The sequence below is a fragment of the Petaurus breviceps genome, unplaced genomic scaffold (assembly GCF_028583685.1).
Source record: "Petaurus breviceps papuanus isolate PSGF00001 unplaced genomic scaffold, PetGlider_PUasm1.0 90879, whole genome shotgun sequence".
NCBI classification, from domain to species: Eukaryota; Metazoa; Chordata; class Mammalia; order Diprotodontia; family Petauridae; genus Petaurus; species Petaurus breviceps.
The window spans coordinates 5,950,925-5,974,839 of record NW_027187368.1 but is presented as its reverse complement, the minus strand read 5'-3'; the positions used below and the strand labels follow the sequence as shown (position 1 = coordinate 5,974,839).

The 23,915-nt window shown below is 38.5% G+C and overlaps 1 protein-coding gene across 1 annotated transcript in view; it reads right to left on the bottom strand.

Annotated features, from left to right (window-relative positions):
• Positions 1 to 23,915, bottom strand: part of BRINP1 (BMP/retinoic acid inducible neural specific 1) — a 194,430-nt gene that overhangs the window by 51,243 nt on the left and 119,272 nt on the right. The window contains exons 4-5 of the mRNA XM_069073814.1: positions 19,616 to 19,785; positions 15,964 to 16,069 (exon numbers count right to left, since the gene is read on the bottom strand). Of these exons, the coding sequence (XP_068929915.1) occupies positions 15,964 to 16,069; positions 19,616 to 19,785 (276 nt within the window). The remainder of the gene's footprint in view (positions 1 to 15,963; positions 16,070 to 19,615; positions 19,786 to 23,915) is intronic.

Here is a 23,915-nt window from a genome sequence, read left to right as displayed (position 1 = left end):
ATTTGAACTCAAGTCCTCCTGATTCCAGGGCCAGTGTTCTATTCACTGGGCCACCTAGTCGCCCCCCATTCTACTCAGTTTGTGTGTGTGTGTGTGTGTGTGTGTGTGTTTAATGCAATCAGGGTTAAGTAACTTGCTCAAGTTTACATGGCCAGTTATTTTTGTGTGGGTGCTAGTGCTATATATCTGAGGCCAGAACCGATCCCAGGTCTCCCGACGCTGGGGCCGGCTCTCTTACTCACTGCGCCACCTGGCCATCCCTCATTCCACTCAGTTTTAGCACCCAGGCCAGTTGGGATATGGTAAGGCACCTGCTACCTCAGGAGGATGAGGCTGGTGGAATTCTCTAGTTTGGGAGTACTAAGCTTTTGTATGGTTAAAGAAGAACAAGCAACTCAGATCCATTTTATATCCCTGCCCTTTTCTCCTTCCTTTGGTAAGTAGAGAAAGTCACATGGCTCACTATATTTACTTGGTCCCATTCAGTCAACAATCTTTTATTAAATTCCAATTATATGACAGGCATTCTGCTAAGCACTGGAGACACAAAGACAAAAGTAAAACCATCTTTGCCCTCAAAGAATTTGCAAGCTAAAGGGGGAGAAAACATATATTTAATATTATATAATATATTACAATATATTGTATTATTATCTATATCTAATCTCTTATCTATCATCTATCTGATCATCCATCCATCCATCTATCTACCTACCTATCCATCTACCTACCTATCTATCCATCTATCTATCTATCCATCCATCCATCTATCCATCTATCTATCTATCCATCCATCCATCTATCTATCTATGCATTATGAGAGAGAGATCACTGGCTTCCAGAGAATCAGGAAAAGCTTCATTTAGAATGTCACATTCTAACTGAGTCTAGAAGGCAACTAGGTCTGCAGGGAGATAGACCTGAGGAGTGAGTGTATTCCAGTTATGAGGAACATACAGTTCAAAGACACAGAGAAGAGAGAAGGAGGGTTTTCTATGCAGAAAAATAAACTGTCCAGTCTGCCTGGATTGAAGAGTGTTAGGAAGGGAGTAATATGTAAGAAAGCTAGAAAGGTGCCATGTTGTGAAGTGTTTTAAATGCCAGAGGAATTTATATTGAATTTTTGAGCTAGTAGGAAGCCCACTGAAATTTGTCTGAGAGTGTATAGAATGATCAACATGTACTTTGGAAAAATTATTTGGACAGTTGCATGGAAAATGTACTGGAGGAAGGAGTGAGAAGAGATGAAGGCCTGAGCTACAATGGTAGCAAGTGAGTATAGAGGAGGAAACAAAGATATGTCAGTGATGTGAAGTTAAAAGCAATGAGAATTGCCGACCTTTTAGTTATTAGGGGAAAATGAAAATGAGGAATGGGAGTTTGGAACCTAGGTGACTTGGGAGAATGGTAGTGTCCTTAACAGCAATAGGGAAGGTCAGAAGAATGGAAGGACTGATGGAAAAAGTAATTCTATTTTGTATATGTTGAGGCTATGGGACATCCAGTTCAATACATCTAATAGGCAATTCAGGATGTGAAACTGGAATGCAGGAGATAATAGAGTGCAGCTTTATAAAAAGATCTAGAAATCATCTGAATAGAGATAATGGAAGCCAAAGGAATTGATGAGATCACCAAGTTTGGGAGAGTAGAAAGAAAAGAGAAGAGGCCCAAGGATAGCTAGCCTTGGGGGAGATGTTGAATTAGCAAAGCAAAGTCTAATCAACTAGGAGGACAATTAAGAGAGAACACTGTTATTAAAATTCCAAGAAGAGAGAGTACCATGGAAGAGGAAGAGGTCAATATCTACTACATAGAATTTTAAGTTTGGCAAAAGCATTTTACATGTGTGATCTCATTTGGTCCTCACAACTATCGGATGAGACAGAAGCTATTTTATAGATGATGAACATGAAACTGAAAGATATTAAGTTGACTTTCTCAGAGTCACACAGTAGGTTAAGTGTCTGAGGCATAGTGGAAAGGCACAGAGAGGTCAAGGAGGATGAGGATAGAGAAAAGGTCAATAGATTTAGCAATTAAAAGATGGTGGATGACTTTAAAGAGAACAGTTCAGTTGAAGGATAAGAATTCAATTGAATGGCAATAAGCCAGAGTGAAAGGAGTTAAGAAGGTACTGGGAAGAGATGAAATTAAAATACCAAGTAGAAATGGCTTTTTCAAGTGTTTTGTGAAGAGAGAGAGGATAGTTAGTGAGGATGATGTAATCTAGTAAAAAAAAAAATCAAGATGGGGAGACTTTGGTATATTTGTAGTCAGTAGGAAAAAAAACAGTAGTGAGAAAATGAAGATCAAAAAAGGGAATAACAGTTGAGGCAATCTGCTGGACAAGGTGGCAGGGGACAGGATCACGGGTGCAAGGAGAAACTCTGGCATGTTGGCCATCTTCTTTGCCATTCTCCTTGCCATTGCAAGTACCCCCTCCCTACTACCTTTCTACTTCTTGCTTATGGAATGGTTACCAAATCAATAGTGTCATTGCTCCTGGTAATGCCCCTTATTGCTGCACCCAGTATTCCTATGATTTTTCATAACAAAAGAACCTGGTCACTCTTCCCTTACTAGAATGTAAGCATCTTGAAAACAGGGATGGTTTTGTTTTGGGTTTGTATCCCTAGTGCGTAGAATATTTTATTAGGTGCTTAATAAATGTATTTAAACTAACTACTTTAATTTATGTAACTGACTCTTTTTTTCCCCTCTAGGCTAAATATACCCAGTTTCTCCAACATAACAGAATCTGACAAGCATTCATTTACCACTTACTATATGCAAAGCACCATGTTAGTTTTATGGGACATAAAGACAAAATGAAAAACATTCCTTGCCTTCTTGGTGCTTACATTCAACTGATCCTCTAATGGCCTAGTTTCTAATTACAAATGCTTTAAAAAACTGTATGATATTTACCTAACATTTAAAGCCTGTGGATCACTTTACATTCACTATCTATTTGTGCCCCATAGCAGCCTTGGGAGGAAAGTGCCACAGATATTTTTCTCCACATGTTAGAGTTGAGGAAACTGAGGCTTAGAGAGGTTAAGTGGCTTGCCCATGATCAAACAACAAGTGAGAGAGGAAGGATAAAACTCAGGTCTTTCTGAATCTAAGTTCAGGAGGCAGTGTGATAGAGAGGATAGAGCACAGGGCTTGTGAAAGTACCTGGATTTCAATCTTGACTCTTCAACTTACTGCCTATGTGACCTTGGGCCTCTCAGGCCTCGGTTTTCCTCATATATGAAATAAGAGGGTTGGATTCCATTGTCACTGAGATCCCTTTCACTTCTACTTTGTGAGCCTATGATATATGGTCTAGAATTCTGTCTACTATGCTGTATGACTCCTTATGATAGATTAAAACCATGGCACCTAATTAGCTGAAATATTGTAAACCTATTCCCAAAATAGACAATAGAAATTTACAAAGGCCAAGGAAATCTAGATTCAATTAATTCTAATGTAGGTCCTTTCCAACTCTGAGAAGTTATGATTTAAAAATCTAACTAACCTTGGGTAAGTTACTTCTCTGAGACAGCTGTTGTCACAGTGGAAAGATGATTGGACCTGGAATCAGAAGACCTGAGTTCAAATTTGACCTCAGACACTCACTAGTTGTGTGACCCTGGGCAAGACATTTAACCTCTATTTGCCTCAGTTTCCTCAAAGGTAAAATAGGGATGATAATAATAGCACCTGGCAAATGGTAAATGCTATCCCTTCCCTTACTCTTCTCATCTTTAAAGAGGGAGGCATCTGAGGCAATGTGGAGTAGTGGGCAGAGCCACACAGGAAGATTTTGTCTCAAGTTCTACCTCTGACACAAACCTAGTGTGTCACCTTGGATAAGTCATTTAACCTCTCAGTGCATCCAAGTGACCCTTTTCATTAATAAGAGAGAATTTCTAGAAGTTACCTATTCCAATAAAATCATAGATCTGGATAACCCTACCCCTCCACCCCCTACACACACACACACACACACACACACACACACACACACACACCTCCTTTCAAAAGTGGAACAGTAATCCTTGCTGTGCCTCCTTCTCAAGAAAGTTGTGAGGATCCAATGGATTAACCAACATGTAAGAACTTTGCATACTTTTCACATGCTAAAGATCCTTCAGTTCATTGTAATAAACACTTCTTGATTGCCTACGCTATCACCAAAACACTGTGGTGGCAAAGAGGGGAAAAAAGAAAGAACCACCTGCTACCCTCTAGGAGTTTCCAGTATCCCAGAGTGAGCACAAATAAACATAACAGGTAAAGCTCAGGAAGCAAAGCACAGTAATGATTGTTGATATTCATGAAGTTTCCACAGAGAAAGTGAGACCTGACTTATGCCCTGAAGGAAGACAAAAATTTTGAGAAGTAAAGATAAGAAGGGAGTGCTTTAGAGGCATGTAAAATGACTTGTGAGAATGGGCAGGCCCAATATTTCACACATTAGAACAAGATAAGATCAAAATGAGTACATGACTTAGACATAAAGGGTGATATCATAAGCAAATTAGGGGAGCATGGAAAATTTTACCTGTCAGATCTATGGATAAGGAAGACTTTGTGACCAACATGAAATTAAAAAGGTTTTTTCACAAAATACAGCCAAGAGTTGAAGGATAACAGGAAACTGCGTGGAGGGGGGGGAGGGATTGTAGCAAGTTCCTTCAATAAAGGCCTTATTTCTCAAACAGAGAAATGATTCAAATTTATAAGAATACAAACCATGTACTGGCCATGTAACCTTGGGCAAGTTCCTTAACCCCAACTGCTTTAAAAAAAATAAAAAGAACACAAACCATCCCCTAGTTGCTAAATGGTCAGAGGATATGCAAAGGTCATTTCCAGTAGGAAAAATCAAAGCTAGCTATAGTCATATAAAAATTGTTCTAAATGGGGTGGCCAAATGGCCCAGTGAGTAAGAGCACCAGCCCCAGAGTCGGGAGACCTGGGTTTGGTTCCGGGTTCAGATACTTAACACACACACAAAATAACTGGCCATGTAACCTTGAGCAAGTTACTTAACCCCAATTGCTTAAAAAATGTTCTAAATCACTGTTGATTAAAACAAACTAAAACAACTCTGAGGTATCACCTCAAACCTATCAGATTGATTAATATGACAGAAAAGGAAAATGACAAATGTTGGAGGGAATGTGGAAAAATTGGGATAGTAATGCTCTGCTGGTGAAATTGTGAACTAACAACCATTTTGGAGAACAATTTGAAACTGTGTCCCAAAGACATCAAAGAAAAAGGAAAGGGACCTATTCACTCTTTTTGTGATGACAAAAAACTGGAAATTGAGGGGATGTGCATCAATTGGGAAATGGCTAAACAAGTTGCAGCATATGATTGTGATGGAATACTATTGTGCTATAAAAAATGACAACAGAGATGGTTTCAAAAAAGCTGAGAAGACTTATATGAACTGATGCAAAGTGAAGTGAGCAAGAGAACATTATGGTACATAGTAACAACAATACTGTCAGATGATCAACTGTGAATGACTTTTCTCAGCAATAAAATGATCCAAGATAAATCCAAAGGACTTTTGATAAAAAATGATTTTCATCTCCAGAGAAAGAACTGATGGAGTCTGAATACAAATAGAAGCATAACTTGTTTTACATTTTATTTTTCTTCCTTTTTTTTTTAAAGAGGACTAATATGGAAATATTTTGCATGATTTTATATGTATAACTGATATCACATTTTTTTTGTCTTCCCAATCACTGGGTGAAGGTAGAAGGAAAAGAGAGAATTTGAGAGAAATGAAGAATCTCACCCTACTGAATGCTACCAGGGAATAATCACCAGCTGATGCTTCTAGATGTTCTTACTGTCACAATCACTCCTTGTTTGAAGTTGATATCATTCATTCCTATTCCCCTACCTAGAGATTATTGTTGTCATTTTCTAAACTACTGATCATTCTTCCTCTTTGCTCAAGTACTTCATTATTAGGCATATGATCCTCTCAAAAATCCCCCCTCAACCTCAGGCCCTTTGTTATAATAATGATAATAATAATGTTGCCATAATCATCATCATCAACAGCTAACACATGACACTTTTTGGATTTCAAAGCACTTAACATGCATAATCTTATCTGACATATTGGGTTCTCTTCAATCACTCTGGTCCCCTATTTTATTAATCTCCTCAACTGTCAAGATTTCCATCTCCCTTCTATCTCAGCCTGACTCACTATAGATCTTAATGGTGACTGAAAAATGTGGTGTCTATTTTCCTGGGCCATTGAAAGCACCCTCTCTGATCATCTCCTCCTGTACTTTTTTTCTCACATCTAATATCTTTTGCCCTTTTGGAGACTTCTGGCTAGTCAATTTCTTCCTATTTTGCCAATCATCCATATGGTGTCCTCACTCTCCTCTCTTGACAATTAACTAGTTAACTAGTTTAACAATGTAGGATTCTCCAGTACAGTTGTTCCAAACCTCATCTTCCCTTTTCAATTGCTACTTTTCAATGCTTACTTTACCTTCTCACTTAGCAGAAAACTTCATTTCACCATAGGTGGAAAATTAGAATTTGACAAATGATCAGAGAGGGGTGTGAGAAAGGAGAAAGAGTCAAAAGTAACTCCAAGGTTATAAACCTGGGAACCAAAAAGGCCAATGAAATAAACTTGCTTTTTTTTTTAAGTGAGGTAAGAGATGAAGTTATCACTTAAGTGAGAAGGTAAAGTTTATGCTCTTATCACCTCTCTTCTAGACTATTATAATTTCCAGTTAGTTCTTCTGTCCCATATCTCCATACTCTACAATCCATTCTTTACACATAGTCTCAAAAAGGGGTGGAAATATGTAAAGCTCTATCCACCCTCCCTGATCAAAAAGATCTTCAATGGCTCCCTATTGATTTTAGGTCAAATGAAACTACTCAGTTTCAGCATTTAAGACTCTCTATATTGTGAATCAAGCATAGTTGTCCAGTTTTAATTCTTTTAAGCCTCCTTTGTATACTCTATACACCAGGCAAAATTAATTATTAGCTATTTCCTAAATTTGCATCCACTCCCACCCCACCCCCATCCCTGTAGTTATACAAGTTGTTCCCTAAGCCTAGAATATACTCTCCTTTTCTTTGTCTTCTCTTTATTCATTCTCATTTAAGGTGACACTTCCTCTGAAAACCTTCCCTTATCATCATGGCTAATAGTATTTCCCTCTGCAATGATTCCTAAGTATTTTGATTTAGTCTTTACAACCTCTTCACACTATCCCTTTAATTATAGTTATCTGTGTACTTCCTGCAATGGAATTCAATCTCCTTGAGGAGAGCAATTGCCTTTCCTTCTTTCTTTTTTAGAAATCTTTTCATCCTTAGTGCTCTTCACCTAGAATTCTGATGGTCATTTAAGAAATATTAGTTAAATTTTATCGGGCTAAAGTCCCTCTCAATTCTTACATTCTATATTCTATGTCCCAACATTCTATGTTCTAAGGTCATTTCCAGCTCTAACATTTTATGAATCTATAGACCTAAGTATTCTCGAAGGTACTTTTTAGTTCTAACTTATCAATCTATGGATCTGAATATTTGAAGGTCCCTTAAAAGCTTTAAAGAGGTTGTTTCAGATAAGGAAGCAGTACTTTGCCCAGTACCCAGGAGAGCAAACATTTGCCATTCATTATCCATAGAAGTTGTACAGACTGAGAAAATTAATAGGATCCAGATTTTCAGATGAGTTCATGAATATACTTTCAGTGGCCATTCAATGGCTAAAGAGGATTCCTTGGGGCCTGCTGAGTATTTCAAGGAAAGGGGTCAGGATGCCAGTATATCCTAGGTATATAATCCTCTGCCTTATTCACCCAATATACAGGAGAGATAAGGTTTATATGAATGGCAGTGGTGATCTTAATGGATAAAAATATTTTGAGGCTAATGAAATTGTGTTTCACTTTTATGTTTCTGAAGTTCAAAATTCCTTTATCTGATCATGATGTTTTATCATTTCATCTTTTTCTCTGTCTTCTGATCCTTAATTCTGTTCTTCCCCCTAATCTTCCCTTTTTCTCTTTTTTCTTCCTGACCCATCTATATAGCTCCAGGCAGTGTAGATCACCTTCTCCGTCCTGTACAGTCTCTCTTCTCTTGGTTTTTGTGACACTACTCCCACTTGGTTCTCCTCCCACCTTTCTCACTACTCTTTTTTGTCCTCCTTTTCTGGTCTTCCAGAAAAGGTATCCATGGTACCTCTACTATCTATAAGTATGCCCCAAGGGTCTGTCTGGGGCTCTCTTCTATACTATCTCTGTTGGCGATCTCATCAAGTCTTATAAATTTAATTGTTATCTTTATGCAAATTATTCCAAGATTTAAATATCTAGCCCTAACCACAGTCATATAAGTAGTTGCAAAACTGAGACTAGAAATCCAGATCTCTTCATTGACAGGTCACTGTTTTGTTGTTGTTTGTTTTTCCATGATAATTCTTTATATCTCCCCATAACTTTTCATAGAAGGCTATCTAGGCTTTAGTCTCTGAAAACTCACCTATCATTGAAATCTCCTCCTTTCCTTTTACCCATCCATGGCATAATAGCACCTAGAACTATCTATGTGAGTCTATGGCACTCATAGCCTGCTTGGTAAAGGAAATAAGGTATCATTTATTCTCCTACTTGGGTCAGTAATGCATACCCATTTTGGAGAGTGGCACTTCATAACTGTGGTTTTGATTTCATACTACCCTTCTCTTAATCAAGACCAGACAGATCTTGAACCCAAATATTCCTTCTTTGATCCTGATCTTTAATATCACAGAATGCAAAATCTGAAAGGAACAATAAAACACAGAGTGCTAGAAGAAATAATTTAGGAAACTAGGGATGGAATATGAAATGTCAAATCTAGAAGAGACCTTAAAACATGATATTTTAGAAGAATCTAGAACATAAAATGTAACAGTTACAGCATGTTAAAATCATTAAAACCTCATAGATCAGGGTGGTGAGGTGGCACAGTAAATAGAACACTGGCCCTGGAGTCGGGAGGATCTAGGTTCAGATCCGACCTCAGACACTTAATACTTAGTAGCCATGTGACCTTGAGCAAGTCACTTACCCTCAATTGCCCTGCCTTACCCCCCTAAGAAAAAGCAAAACAAAAACCTTGTAGATCAGTTATACAGTTTCAAGGCCATTGGACAAAGACTTAAATCCTTCTCTGCCTCTTACTACCTGTGCAACTTGGGCAAGTTATTTAGCCCCTAAATGACTCATTTTTGTAAAGTATAAAATGAGGATGTTATCATGAGGTGCCTTCTCAGTTCTCTCCCAGCTCTTAAATCTATGGTCATCTTTAGTCACCACTGAGGCAGCTAGGTGGTTCAGTGGATGGAGTGTTAGAGATACTTAGAGACGTTTACTAGCTATGTGACACCCAGCAAGTCATTTAATCCCTCTCAGCCTCCATTTCCTCATCTGAAAAATGGGGCTAATAATAGCACTGCTTTTCAGTCCTTTGTAAACCTTAAAGTGCTATCTAAATGCCAGCTATTATTATCACAGAAACCAGAGTTTCTTAACCTGGGTCCCTTTCATGGGGAAGAAAAAGGATAAATCTTTAATTTCATTAATCTCTAACTGAAATGAAGCATTTCTTTCAGAATACATATATATGTACATATGTGTGTACATATGTATGTATATATTATTAATATATTAATATATTATATTATAATTACATAATATAGGATATATTATATAGTTCTATAATATATTAATAATATGCATGTGTATACACACACACTAGATTACGGGCTTTTCTTTTGACTTTTTTATGTCATGGACCCCTTTGACAATGTGATGAAGCCTATGAACCCCTTCTTAGATTTTATATATATAATACATATATAATATAGTATAATAATTATACATACATAATTATATACATATTATATATAATTTATTATAATACATATATACATGATTATATACATGTTATATATATAATTTATTATAATAATTATACATATAACCTAAGAAGGGGTTCATAGGTTTCATCACATGCCAAAAGGGTCCATGACACAAAAAACATCAAGAAGAGCCCCTAATCTAGTCCAACCCCATTATTTTACAAATGAATGCCTTTTGCATGCACGCACACACACACACACGCACACACAAGCACACACACACAAACATACCACACAGGGAACTAAGATAAGAATCCAGTTCTACTGTCTTCCAGGTCAATACAATTCCTCCTCCAGGATGCAACTTATTTTTGTCTAATCAATTTGAATCTCCAAGCTTCCCCATCTTCCTGGGTCCTCCCTCTCTTCCCTACAGGCTAGATATTTCACAGGGAATACAGGGTTCTTGGCTCATAAAACAAAACCAATATTTGGTTGCAGCTGGCTGGTTGGAAGTCAGCAATTGTTTTTGTCATGAAGACGCTGCTAGTATATTGAACAGGCCTCCCAGTCAGAGCCATATGAAGGCAGAAACATGGATTCTTGTCAGTGCCTCCTGCTCCACTGCTAATCAGGTGAAGGGAGCCTCAGTCACAATCCATTACCTACAGGCCTGTGACTTATTCTTAATGAGATCTGGCTAAAAGGCTACAGATGAAAGAAGGGATTTGTCAAAATTATTCAGAAAGCCATCTTCCAGATTGAAAAGATAACATAAGGAATACTGTTAAAGGTCACTTGCTTTATTAAGACAAGACTTTCTTGGGATTAATCCTTCCCTTTCCAGGTTCCTTGAATGTAAACTTTGAGCTATACAATCACATATGAACTTCTCTTGCTGGGGTCACTATTTCCACTGTATCATTACCCTCTTATCTACCAACTTGGCTTAGAGCTTCATCATTCTCTTCTAGCATGACGGTCAGTCAGTCAACAAACATTTAGTACCTTCTCTATGCCAAGAACAGTATTAAGTGCTGGGTTTGAAAAGGCAAAAGACAGTACCTGCTCTCAAGGAGCTCACACTCTAATGGGGGAGATAACACACAAACAAGCTATATAAAGAATAAATTGGAGATAATTTATGGAAAGATGGCACTGGCATCAAGGGAGAGAAAGGAAGGTGGGATTTTAACTGGGACTTGAAAAAAGCAAGGAAAGTCAGAAGGTGGAGATGAAGAGGGAGACCACATCAGGCACAGGGATCAGCCAGAGAAGATGTCCAGTGCCAGGAAATGGGTTTCTTGTGAGAAGAACAGTAGAGAAGTCATAGTCATTAGATAGAAGAGTACACTGTGATGAGTGAGATAAGGAAGACTGGGAAGGTGGAGGGGAGGGGGCTTTGAATGCCAAATAGAGGAGTTCATAGTTGATTCCAGAAGTGACAGGAAGTCATTGGACTTGATTGGTAGTGGAGTGATGTGGGCATACAGAAGATCACATTGACAGCTGAACAGAGAATAAACTGCAAGGAGGAGAGATTTCTTATGGAAGATACATGTGCTAAGGACTCTGGAAGTCTGGGTAATCCTCTGCATGACCACCATGTCTAGAGTGAATTGCTTGTCATTGCCACTTCTAAGTATCCCTGGCTTCTTTCAAAGCACATCTCCGTTCCCACCTTTCACACCAGGCCTTTCCTAATCTTGAAATAACTTCATAGCACTTCATTCATCCTGTGGATATACATATTTGTGGACTTGCTGCATCTTCCTTTCTCTCTTTAGACTGAACAGAATTCCCAGGAGGAGAGAAACTGTTCTTTACTGTCTTTACATCTCCAGCATTGAGCAGAGTGCCTTGCACATAGCAAAATTTTAAATAAATGTTTGTTGAATGAATTTTACAGATGAGGAAACCAATGCCCAGGAAGGTAAAACAATTTACCAGTGATCAAACAGCTAGCAAATAAAGAGCCAAGATCTAAACACAGTTTCTCCGACTCCAAATCCAGTGCTGTTTCCAGGAGATCATGGAGGAGGGAATAATGTGACTTTCAAACTCACTTTTATCCCCTCTCTACTCAAGAGGGCCAGCAAGCAACTCTCACCTCTGCACACAATCTAGGTGATCAATTCAATTATGTTTTTAATCAAGCAAGTACTTTATGTTTAGTGAGCTCTTCCCCTGTATGCAGCACTACCTGGGACTGAGGTCAGATAGAAAGATGTGTGAGGCTTGATCCCTGCCTTCCAGCCAGAGGAGACAGACAAACAGATGGACAGACAGACACAGACACACACACACGAAGATAAAGACCTAGCATCAAATGGATGGTACAAACAGTAAGAGCTGGAGGAAATTAAAAGGCAGTATCTCTGTGGGCAGAGGTACTCAGAGAATATCTCCCAAAGTAATTAAGATTTGAACTGGGACTTGAAAGATGGATTTGATTTTGTTAAGCAGGAATAGTAAGGGGTGTGTGTGTGTGTGTGTGTGTGCTCATGTGTGTAATGAACAAAGTTTCAAGAGATAAGGAGTAGATACTGAATAAAATATTTTGATTACAGGGATGGTTTCTCATGGAATTAGAATCAGTTTTAAAACTAGAAGAGACCTTGAGGATCATCTCACTCAACTCCCTCATTTTTACAGATGAATGATGTGATGCCCAGAGAGGGGAAAGAGCTATTTAACTTTACTGAATAAAGTGACTTTGTGCTGTATGTATATTACTTATATATAATATAATATAAGGGAGATGGACTAGATTATATGTAAGATCTTTTCCAGATCTTTGCAGTGGAAAAGTCAGGACTAGAAACCAGGAACCTTGTCTTCCTCTCCTGGATACAGACAGACAGACAGAAACACACACACACACACACACACACACACACTTTTGTCATCCTCCCAAGATCATAGTTATTTCTACTAAACCACAACAGGAACATGCAGAAATGCATTTTAAGTTGGAAAAATATAGACTTGGACCTAAAGAAGAACTTTGTGCTGGAGCTGATTGTTAAATTCTGAGATGAGTTATAGAGGGAGGCTGTGAGTTCACTTTCTCTGGAGGTCTCAGAAAACAGACCTTCATCTCTTCAGATAGTTTGAGTGTGGTACTGTCTGGAGGAGAGGATAGAGATTTGATGATGAAGTAAGGTCCTTTTCAGTCCTACCAATCTATACTTCTACCTTCCTCACTGTTCTTTCTACACTGTTTATGGTTCTCTTCTTTTCAGATGGATCTTTTGTTCCAATTTCCTTCAATTCTTGAACCAGCAGAAGTGAAAGGGACTGTAGAACATACGATGTTAAGAGTAGGACTGGATCTTAGAATGCCAAATGTTATGGAATGGGAGAGCTAGAAAGAATTTTACAAATTGCCAAAATGAAACTATTCAATACACAGATGAAGAAATTGAACTAGTGGATATAACTTGCCCAGTACCACAAACTTCATTAGTGGTAAAGTGAGAAAAAGAACTCAGGTTTCCTAACTCCCAGTTTGGATTTATTTGTTCCCCTATATTCCTACTTTGTTAAGTTCCTACCCTTTGCCATCAGTCTTTTTTTTTTCTTTAACAGAAATGAGATCTGTGTTGCATTCATAGATCTTCCCCACACTGAGACAAAATCTTCAATCTCTGTATGCATCAATTTCCCCAAAAGTAAGATAGGGAAGATAATATCTGCCCTCTGCTTCCTTTCTCAGATGGATACAAGATTCAATTACATGATGCCCACAAAAGACTTATTGGGTTTCTTGGAGGGAGATGTGTAAAAATACAGAATTATCATTGTATGACTATTGTTATTACTACTGCTGCTGCCACAGCTTCTCTGACTACTAACTTCCCTTTATTGTTTTCATGTTTCATTTTTTCCATCCCCACTGTCACTTTCTTTTCCTCAATTCGTTCTCTTTTCCTCTTTCTTGCTTCTATTCCTCCCTTGGCTTCCATTTTATGGATGACTGCAGGGTGAATATTCATTAGGTATTGGCCATTGCTGTCCATCATTATCATCAATAGCAGTTATCATCATCATCATCATCATAATTATCAACAACAACCAGCATAACAACTTTAATTTGGCACTGATAGTGTCATAGATATTAGAGGGAGGTCATTCAAAAACATTTAGTAATAGTTCATTATGTACATATCATAATCTTTGCTTCTAAAGAAGGCACAAAGTGAAGTAAGCTCTTGTCCTCAAGGAACTTCTAATCAAGTAGAAGAGAAAAGGAAAGGACACATACATAGAACACTATGAGTGCATTTTAAAAATCTAAACAATGAATTCACAGGAAGGAGAGGTCATCATTGGCTAAGAGGATCAAAGAATGCTTCACAGAGAGCCAGGCCCTCAAGGGGCCTTTATTTATATTATGTTATTGATATAGTTGGATATTACACGAGGGCATGTTGGATGTCCCAGGAAATTGTGGCATGAGCAGAGCAGAAGAGGAAGGAAAAATTGAGATGTATCTGGATTATGATACATAAGCCAGTTTGGAAGAGATAATAGAGTATATAAGACATTATTAGAGTGAGAAAAGGATGGAAAGGTAGGATGGAGCTAGAATATAGAGAATATTATATGCCAGCCTAATGACTTAGGGATTTATTTGTTTTGCAATATAAAGCAATTGACAGGTGTTGAAGACGAGGGAGATATAATTAGAGCTGTGTGTTTTTGTGGCAGCCTGCTCAGGATTGACTGGAATGAGGTGGATATATATTCAAGAGAAGAGTAAACAGGAAACCACAGTAATCGTCTAGGGGAGAGATGATACATACCTGAGCTCGGGTGGAGGCAAATGTAAATAGAAAGGACAGAGGCAATGAAAGGGATATTGCAGAGACAGAAAAGGCAGAGCAGAGATTCAAAAAGGTATAAGATGTAGTAACATCTTTTCTATCTTTCTTCTTATCTATCTTTCCCACTTAATATCACTTCTCTGAGGGCTCCTCAAGGAGCTAAGAAAAAGCATCACTTACTAGGCTCCAGTCTCTTTCAGAGAATCTTATTCATAGATTTTTTTTCCCCAAGTCAGCTACCCTCATCCCCTTCTTTCTTGCGGTCCCCATTATTATGAAGCAATGGGTCTGATTGTACCTTATCCACTATCTTCTTTAGCAGGAATGGGAACACAAAGAGTTACCAAGATATCAGAACATCAAAGTCACATCAATCAATGCTCAGATCTGCTTTGCAAATCTAAGGCCAATTTTCCTCCCACTGACATTCTGAGCCATCCTTATTCTGCACTTTGGGAGAAGGTCATACCTGTCGGTTGCTCAGTCTCGTCAAAGCCCAGATATAATTTGATAGAGAAAATATGCACAGGGATGATTAGCAAATGAAATGAAAGAAAAAAAATCATAGAGGGAACCAGGATATAGAATGAAAGTTCTATAAAATACCCTATATTTCTTGGAATTCAAATAACACCTGTCAAAACACACTGAAAATCAAAAACAATAATAGAGAAAAATCCAGACGATATGTTATGAAATTTTAATATATATTAGGTCTGAGGCATCTATAAATAACACCATTTGGACATTTTCATCAAAATAATCAGATAAAGCTCACATTTCCATACTCTCTGTCAGAAAATAATTAATAACCACGAATTTCATGTACTGTATATGTTAAATTTTTTTAAATCACACTTTCATATAACTTACTTGATTTCCATGCTCTTAGTTTTCATCTTTCTCTCTCCATCTACCCTCTTTTTATCCCTCCTCTTTTCATCCTCTTTCTGATTTCCTCTCCCTCTTTCATCTTCCTCTTTGCTTTCTCTCCACTATTTCTTTGTCACCATCACCTTCCCTTTCTATCTTTATCTTTTCTCCCTCCTGCCTCTCTATCTTCCCTCTCCTCTGACACTATCACTCTTCTTCCTAATCTCTCTTTTTTCTTTCTCTCCTTTCCCATAGTCCCTTCTTCTCCACTTCAGCTTCTTCATTATCCATTCTTCCCTGGCTTTGTGTCCCAACTCACTCTCTGTTTCCTATATCCCACTTTCTTACCTTGGAGGTGGAGTTTGCTCTCCGTGCTTTGTAGAAGGACAGAACTCACAGAGTCCAGATTGTCATAGCTGTTGCAGCCCAGGGGACCAGTGCGGGTTTCTGTTACCTAGTATAGTAACCAAGAACAACATTAAAGGGTTGCCTTTCAGAGAACATATACAGGGTCAGTCCTTGTCAAGTGAAAGAGTAGGTAGGTATAGTCTTTGATGGCTTCTCACTCAAACTCATCACCCTCCTCTCTCTCCTACTCTGGGTACAGTTCCCATATCAGGTCCCAATCCTGTACTCTTTTCCCTCTGTCAGCTAATCTCCATCCATATGCAACTGATAAGAACTCAAAGTTTTTCTTCTCTTGTAGGTAATGGCATTCTTGGGAGAGAGGATGTCTATAATGAACCCTCACAATGTCACGATTCAAAGGACTGGGCAACCAATAATGGAATTTTAGGGCTCATGGCACAGGAAGGGGCATACTCTGAGTAGAGATCCTCAAACCATGCCACATCAATAGCTACTCAATCTATCCATTTATAATGTTGACTCTCTCCTCTACAGTTGCTTCCCCCTCCACAATAAAACACTGCTCCCCCCTCCAAAAAGCAGACCCCTTAGCTTTTCTCTCCCTCCATCCACCAGCTGAATGTGAACTATTTATGGGAAAGGGGCTGTTTTTGTTTTTGTGTGCTGAGCATTTAACAAAACCTTGCAAATAATATGTACTTAATGATCATAAGATAATTCGTTGGATTTGATTGAATTGTTATCAGAAAGAACATCAAACTTTTCCCTTCTCTAAACACTATGCCTTCATTTCTGCTTGTTCTCAGTCTCCTTAATGTTTTACAATGGAAAGATTTCTTGACGTGATTGGAAGACTGGGAATCACGATCACTTCCCTTTCAAGAGGCCTTTCACTATAAGTGATTTAATCCTATGCGGGTGGAAGTCCTTTGGGTGGTTGTCTTTTTTTTGTTTTGGTTGTTTGTTTAGTCTATCATAGACTAAAAGTGGATGCCAGTGTTATTTCTGTTGTTGCCTCAGTGTGTGACATTAGGCAAGTCAGACAGCCTTCAGGGCCTTGTTTTCCTTTTCTGCAAAATGGTGATACTGATAAAAATTTTTCTTGCTTCAAAGGGTGATTGTAAAGAATAAAAAAGTAACAAATCACTATATGAATAAAAGTGTTATTAACAAAAAATCATATAACTTCCATATACAATCTCACAGAATCTGTTAGGTTCATATGCTTGGTGGTGGTGCACCCAGAATTGAACCTAATAAAGTCAATACTTTCTGACAGGGCATCATTGAATCATAGGCCAAGAACTTCAAGGGGCCTTAAATATCATCTTAGACACTCCTCATTCCCATTTTACCAATGAGAAAAGAGAGCTAGAAAACCTGAGATTGCCCAAGGTCACACAAGAGAGGAAGTAGCAGAGTAAAGATTTAAACTCATGTCCTGAGATTAGAATTGCATATTGCAGGGGCAGCCAGATGGCACAGTGAGTATGAGCATCGGTCCCAGAGTTGGGAGACCTGGGATCGAATCCAGGCTCAGATACTTAGCACCCACCCAGAAATACCTGTCTGTGTAACCTTGAGCAAGTTATTTAACCCCAATCACTTAGGGGTGGCCAGGTGGCTCAGTGAGTAAGAGCATCGGTCCCAGAGTCGGGAGACCTGGGATCGAATCCAGGCTCGGATACTTAGCACCCACCCAGAAATACCTGGCCGTGTAACCTTGAGCAAGTTACTTAACCCCAATTGCTTAAAAAAAAACTGCATATTGCTATACCTTATGAGTCCTCAGGTCAAAGACCCAAATTGAAATAGTAAGTAGTTACAGGTGGCGATGTCTTCAAGTAGTGTCCAGAGACAAGGAAAAAAATACACATTCAGAAACAAACAAAAATCTCTCTCCTGGGTTGCAGAGAGAAATGGATTCTCCACTGAGGATTCCTACATGTGATTGCCCAGGAAACCCTGAAAGGAGGAAGCTTTTCCTTCCCAGATGCACTAGAGAGGATTATCAGCTGTCAGAGCTTCAATATCTCAATTCAGCATCCCATAGTGGGGATGTGCAGTGGGGGAAGCGGGGGGAAGAGAAGAGACGTGGTCAGGGAGCTGTTTCATACTCATGAAAAAACCAGCTCTTTCAGAATTCTCACACAGTGAGAGTTTCATACAGATCCCACATTTGGTAGTGAATTCTCTAACAATGTGAACCCTCCCCTAAATTTGGGTTCATGAGTATCAGAGGAATTGGCTCTTTTTCTGGCATATTTGTATCTCTCATCTTCTCCCCTCCCCTACCCTCCCCTCCTTTTCCCTCCTTTCCTTTTCTCTATTCTTTTATTCTCCTTTCCTCTCCTCTGTTCTTCTTTCTTCCTTCCCTTCCTTTCCTCTTCTCCCCTCTCTTATTCTCTCTCCCTTTTCTCTCTTTCTATTACTTAGTATATCCACTCACCTTCTATAAATTTGAGTTTATCTGTAAGAACAGGAGAAGGACTCAATCTCTAAAGTTCCTTTCAAGTCTAGATTTTAGGAATAATCTAAGAACTCTCTTAATCTAAGAATAATCTAAGAACCTACATGTTCATTTTATATTTTTGAAATTTTTTTCCAGTTGCCTACCTGCATCTTTCACCCTGGTCCCTACTTCTTCAATATCTTTGGAAAGTCTTAGCGAACTTTAACTATCTGGAAATGATTTGGTGAAAAATCAGTAATCTAACTATGAAGAAAAGCAAAGGATAACATGCACATGTATGCATACATGTATACATGTTTGTACATATACTCATACATGCAAACGTATTATCTATCAGAGTATATTTCCATATATGAGAAATCAAGTAAAGCATTCTTTGCATGACAGAAGACTGCTTTGGTTGACAAAAGTACTAACCGCATGGTTTGCTTCAAAAATGACCTCCCTTTATTCAGGAATGCATTTTACAACAGCAACATATCTCCTGCTAAGAGCAGGACTCTGATCATGGCTACAGGGTTTATAGGTTATGAAAAGTCCTATGTTTCAGTCCTGACTCTTAATACTTCATAGACCCGTGATTATGGGAAAGTAATTTCATATCTTTGGGGCTCAGTTATAAAGTGTACATAATACTCCTTGTACCACTTACATCACAGGAAAGGTGGGAGAAAAATGACTGTTACAGGTAGTGCCTTTTTATATCATTGTCCATTGTAATCAGCTCCTGATCATCTACAATCAACTTGGATTTGTCCCAGCTAGATCCATTTTATCCTTAAAGAGTATTAGAATGTGAATCCAGTGACCTAGATCCTGGTCCTGGCTTTTCCACAAACATACCATGTGTCCTTAAGCAAGCTCTCTCTGAGGTTCCTTTCTATGTTACAGTATGCTATGTTGCAGGGTCTATGTTCTAGCTATGTTTTAGCTCTAACATTCCATGTTTTATGTTCTAAAATTCTAAATTCTACTTTCCCTTCCAGGTCTAGTGTTCTTTGTTCTAAGGACCCTTCCAGCTCTAACGTCCCTTATACTCTTTTGTAATAACCTCCCCATCCAGCCCTGAAGGTCTATGATGCTTTGGAAGATCTGCTCCTCTCTGCCTTGTATGTCTATCCTATCCTCCCTCTCTGTGAGAGATGTCCCCAACCATACCTTGATTGCTCCGGTGGAGATCTGGATCTCATGGAGTCTCCTCATTGTGCCATCGCGGTCAACAAAGTAAGAGGATGCGAGCTGGTGCAGAGCCTCCACACTTTGGGTAGCATTCCCTGACTTCCTGTCGAGTCGGCTTTTGTCCATGTACATGGTCAAGGCCTCCTCTCCTGTGAGGGAGAAATTACATGATTTAGAAGACTCCCTATTATGGGGGATATTTCCAGTTACCTTTACCTAGCCATCTTGTTTCACTTAACAGGTCACTCACTAACCAGTAACTTTTCTCCAACTTATTCCTGTATTTTCTCTTCAAACTCAAAAGCAGAATTTCAGAGTTGTGTCCTGAAATACTTTTCAAAGGAAAACATTTTAGACCATGAACCAGGAAGTAGATGACCTTGGGATAATTTTCTAACGATAACATTCTATGAGTTGTGTGAATCAAATGAGGATGAGAGAAATGGAGAAATTGGATAAGTTGAATCTAAAAACCCACCATGTAACTCACTTTATATGGCCTTAGCTCAACCTCTTATTCTCTCTGGGCCTAAGTTTCTTCTCCTGTAAAATAAGTTATTTGAACTAGATGAACCTTAAAATTCCTTCCCATTCTAGATTTATGAATCTGTGATCTAAGTTTCTCTAAAGATTCCAGACTGACTGCTTGCTACCTATGTGAAATTGGTCAAGTTACCTATCTTTGTCTTGCTTTCATGACCTAGTCTAGGACCATGTACATAGCTAGTAGCCTAAATATTCTTTGATATTTCCTAGTTTCTCAGTCAATAAACATTTACTAAATACCTTCTATGTACCATGGGCTGTGCTAATCACAAAAATTAATTAAAATAAAAATTATTTTAAAAAAAGCAAAAGATAGGCCCAACCCTTGAGGAGTTCACAATCTGATCCAGGAGACAAGAAACAAACAAATATCTAAAAACAAATTATATAAAGTATAAGTATGAAATTACTAAGAGGGAGGCACTACAATTAAGAAAGTTTGGAAAGACCTCCTGTAGAGGATGGAATTTTAGTTGGGACTTAAAGGAAGTCAGGGAAACCAGTAGGCAGATATGAGGAGGAAAAGTATTCCAGGGATGGGAGACCCAGAGCTGAGAAGAATGTCTTGCTTGTGGAATACCAGTATGACTGGACTGAAGAGTGCTTCATGGAGAGTAATGTGTAAGAAGACTGGAAAGATAGGAGGGGGCTAGGTTATGAAGAGTTTTGATGGCCAAACAGAGGATTTTGTATTTAATTGTGGAAGTTACAGGAAGCCACTAGAGTTTATTAAACCATTTGATGGTCAGACCTGCACTTTATGAAAATCACTTTGGTGGCTAAATGGAGAATGGATTGGAGTGGAGAAAGAATTGATGTAGGCAGGTACAGCAACAGGCTACTGCAATAGTTCAGGTGTGTTGTGATGAGGATCTGCACCAGAATGATTGCAGTGTCAGAGGAAAGAACGGGTCATATTTGAAAGATATTACAAAGGTCAAATCAATAGACCTTTGCAACAGATTGGATTGGGGCAGGTGTGTGAAAGATAGTGAGGAGCTGAGGATGACACTTAGTTTGTGAGCCTGAGGGGTTTGGAGGATAGCATTGTGTCCTCTACAATAACAGGGAAATTGTGTGGAAAAGAATGAATTCAGTTTTGGATGTGTTGAATTTATAAGATGTCTACTGGACATACAATTTGAGATGTCTGAAAAGCAGTTGGAGATGGGAGAATGAAGGTTAACAGAGAAGTTGGGACAGGATAAGTAGATTATGCTGCTATCAGAATAGATGATAAATATCATCAGCATATTGGTAATAATTTCATAAATTAAATTCATGAAAACTGATGAGATCAACAAGTGAAATAATATAGAAGTAAAAGAAAAGATGGTCCAAGACAGAAATATATGGAGCACCGATGGATAGAAGGAGGTATCTAGATGAAGATTTCACTAAAGATGATTGAGAAGGAGAAATTCAATAGGAAGGAGGAGAACCTAGAAAGAGTTGCATCCTGAAAACCCAATGAGATGAGAGCATGAAGGAGGAGAGGGTAATCAAAAGTGTCAAAGGCTCCAGAGAGACTGAGGAGAATGAGAATTGAGGGGGGGGAAGGGGGAACAAACCAGTGGATTTTGGAATTAAGAAATCGTAGGTAACTTTGTAAAGAGCAGATTTGGTAAAATGCTATTATTATTGATATTATGGAATGTCCATAGGACAATAGATTTAGAGCTGAAAGGGAACTTAAAAGTCACCTGGCATGACATCCTTATTTGAAATACTGACATCAATCACTCCTTATATTTTGTATATTATAAGATTCTTGAGAGGAAAACACTTTCAACCACTATAGACATTGGAAGCTTAATTATTATAACTAATGACTAGGAAGTCAGGATTAGGGAAAGGGAGCTGTAAGGCTGGTAGAGCAAGGTAAGAGAGGAGGGGAAGCAGGCAGGGAACCAGGGTTCCCCCTGGACTAAGAGCTGGTAGAAGCTGAGCTTAGATCAGGAGGGGTTAATAGGCTTCTTGTTGAATTATTAAGACTTAATTTCCTGTTTATTAAGATGATGTTCTGTTCAAAGTTGTCTTCCCTTTGGGGTATTCCTACAAATTACCTCTCTGCTTCACAGATTTCCTTACCCAGCTTCGGTGGCCTCCAAATGACTTTGTACCAAGCTCCCCGCCCCCTCCACTTCCCAACAAGGCTGTGACTGGCTCTGCAGAGGGCTGAGGGCAAAAAGGAGGCACTGGCTGGAGGGGAGTCTGACTGCTTTACACCCTGATTAACAGTGAGCCATTCATTGCTTACAGATGTGGGTTAGGAATGGCAGGGGAGCCTGCATCTCTCTGTCCTCCCCCACACTGGCTTTCTCTTTTCTCCTCAGCCAGGCAAAGGTCTGATGGAAATGGGGATTCTAATGAAAGCTCGCCCATAGCAGCTCTCCTGAGCTCCAGGGGTGCTCTGTTTTCCAAAGGCAGGGTCTTCAGAGAGGTTAGGGAAATCACAGCTACTATGAGACAATGAATGTGAAATACCAGGGAGAGACAGCAAACTGTGGGAAAGAGAGAACTAAACAGACTCTCATTCCCCTTTATTGCTTCCTGTGGATGACCTTGGGCATCACCTCAAAAGCCTCATTGGTAAAAGTGAGGGAGTTTGCCTAAAAGATCACTATGGTCCTTTTCATCCCTGATAAACTATGTTCTGAGGTTTCATCTCACTGGAGTTCTATGGGGACAGGGTTGTCCTGAGGAAAGAGCTGTGTTCATTTTTTTGTCTTTTTTGTTTTTTGAGGGAGGGAGGCAGAGCAATTGGGGTTAAGTGACTTGCCAAAGGTCACATATCTAATAAGTGTTAAGTGTCTGAGGTCGCATTTGAACTCAGGTCCTCCTGACTCCAGGATCGGTGCTCAATTCATTGCACCACCTAGCTGCCCCTGCTATGTTCATTTTAATCTTGAAATGGGAGATGTTTTTATTGTCAAATCAATGAATCTACTCATAAGCACCTACTATGTGCCAGTCACAGGGAATCCAAGAACAAAGAGTGAAACAATCATTTTTCACAAGGAGTTTAAATTTTTATGGAGAAGACAATACACACATATAAAAGTACATACAAAATAATAATAGAGAGATTTGGAGTATCCTAAAGTCTTAGTGCAGTTTTAATTATATCATGCTATATCCTTACATAAAGGACATTTGAGAGATTATTAATTTTTTTAAATTGATGTTTCTTATTAAAATTCAATATAATCAACAGCTTGTGTAATACATCACTCTAGTTGGTTTTCAAACTTTGTAAAAATTTTCATTATCAGCTGTTTCTCAGTAATTGACAGAATTGCATTTCTGTCAATTGGCTTTAAGACCATCCAGAGGAGGAGGTTTGATGCCTACATGACAGTTTTGATGGACTCTCATAAGAAAACAAAAGTCTAATGGAGACGGATCTGGTTATTGAGGAGCCTGAGCAAGAAGACCTACTTCACTAATCTACTAGTCTGAAAAAAGAAAGTGTCATTCAGAAACTGTTGGGTAAGCTATGCATAATAATGGAATGTCCCATTTCATTTAAGTTAAAAATAGATTATTTAAAACTAAATAAATAAAAAGAAATTTAAATAACTAGACTTTCAAACTTTCGTTTAATAATTTGTAACTTCTAACTTCTGAAGATAGTATAGCTTAAAAATGTACTAAGACTTTGGGGATAACAAATGTGTATACAGATATATATATATATATATATATATATATATATATATATATATATATA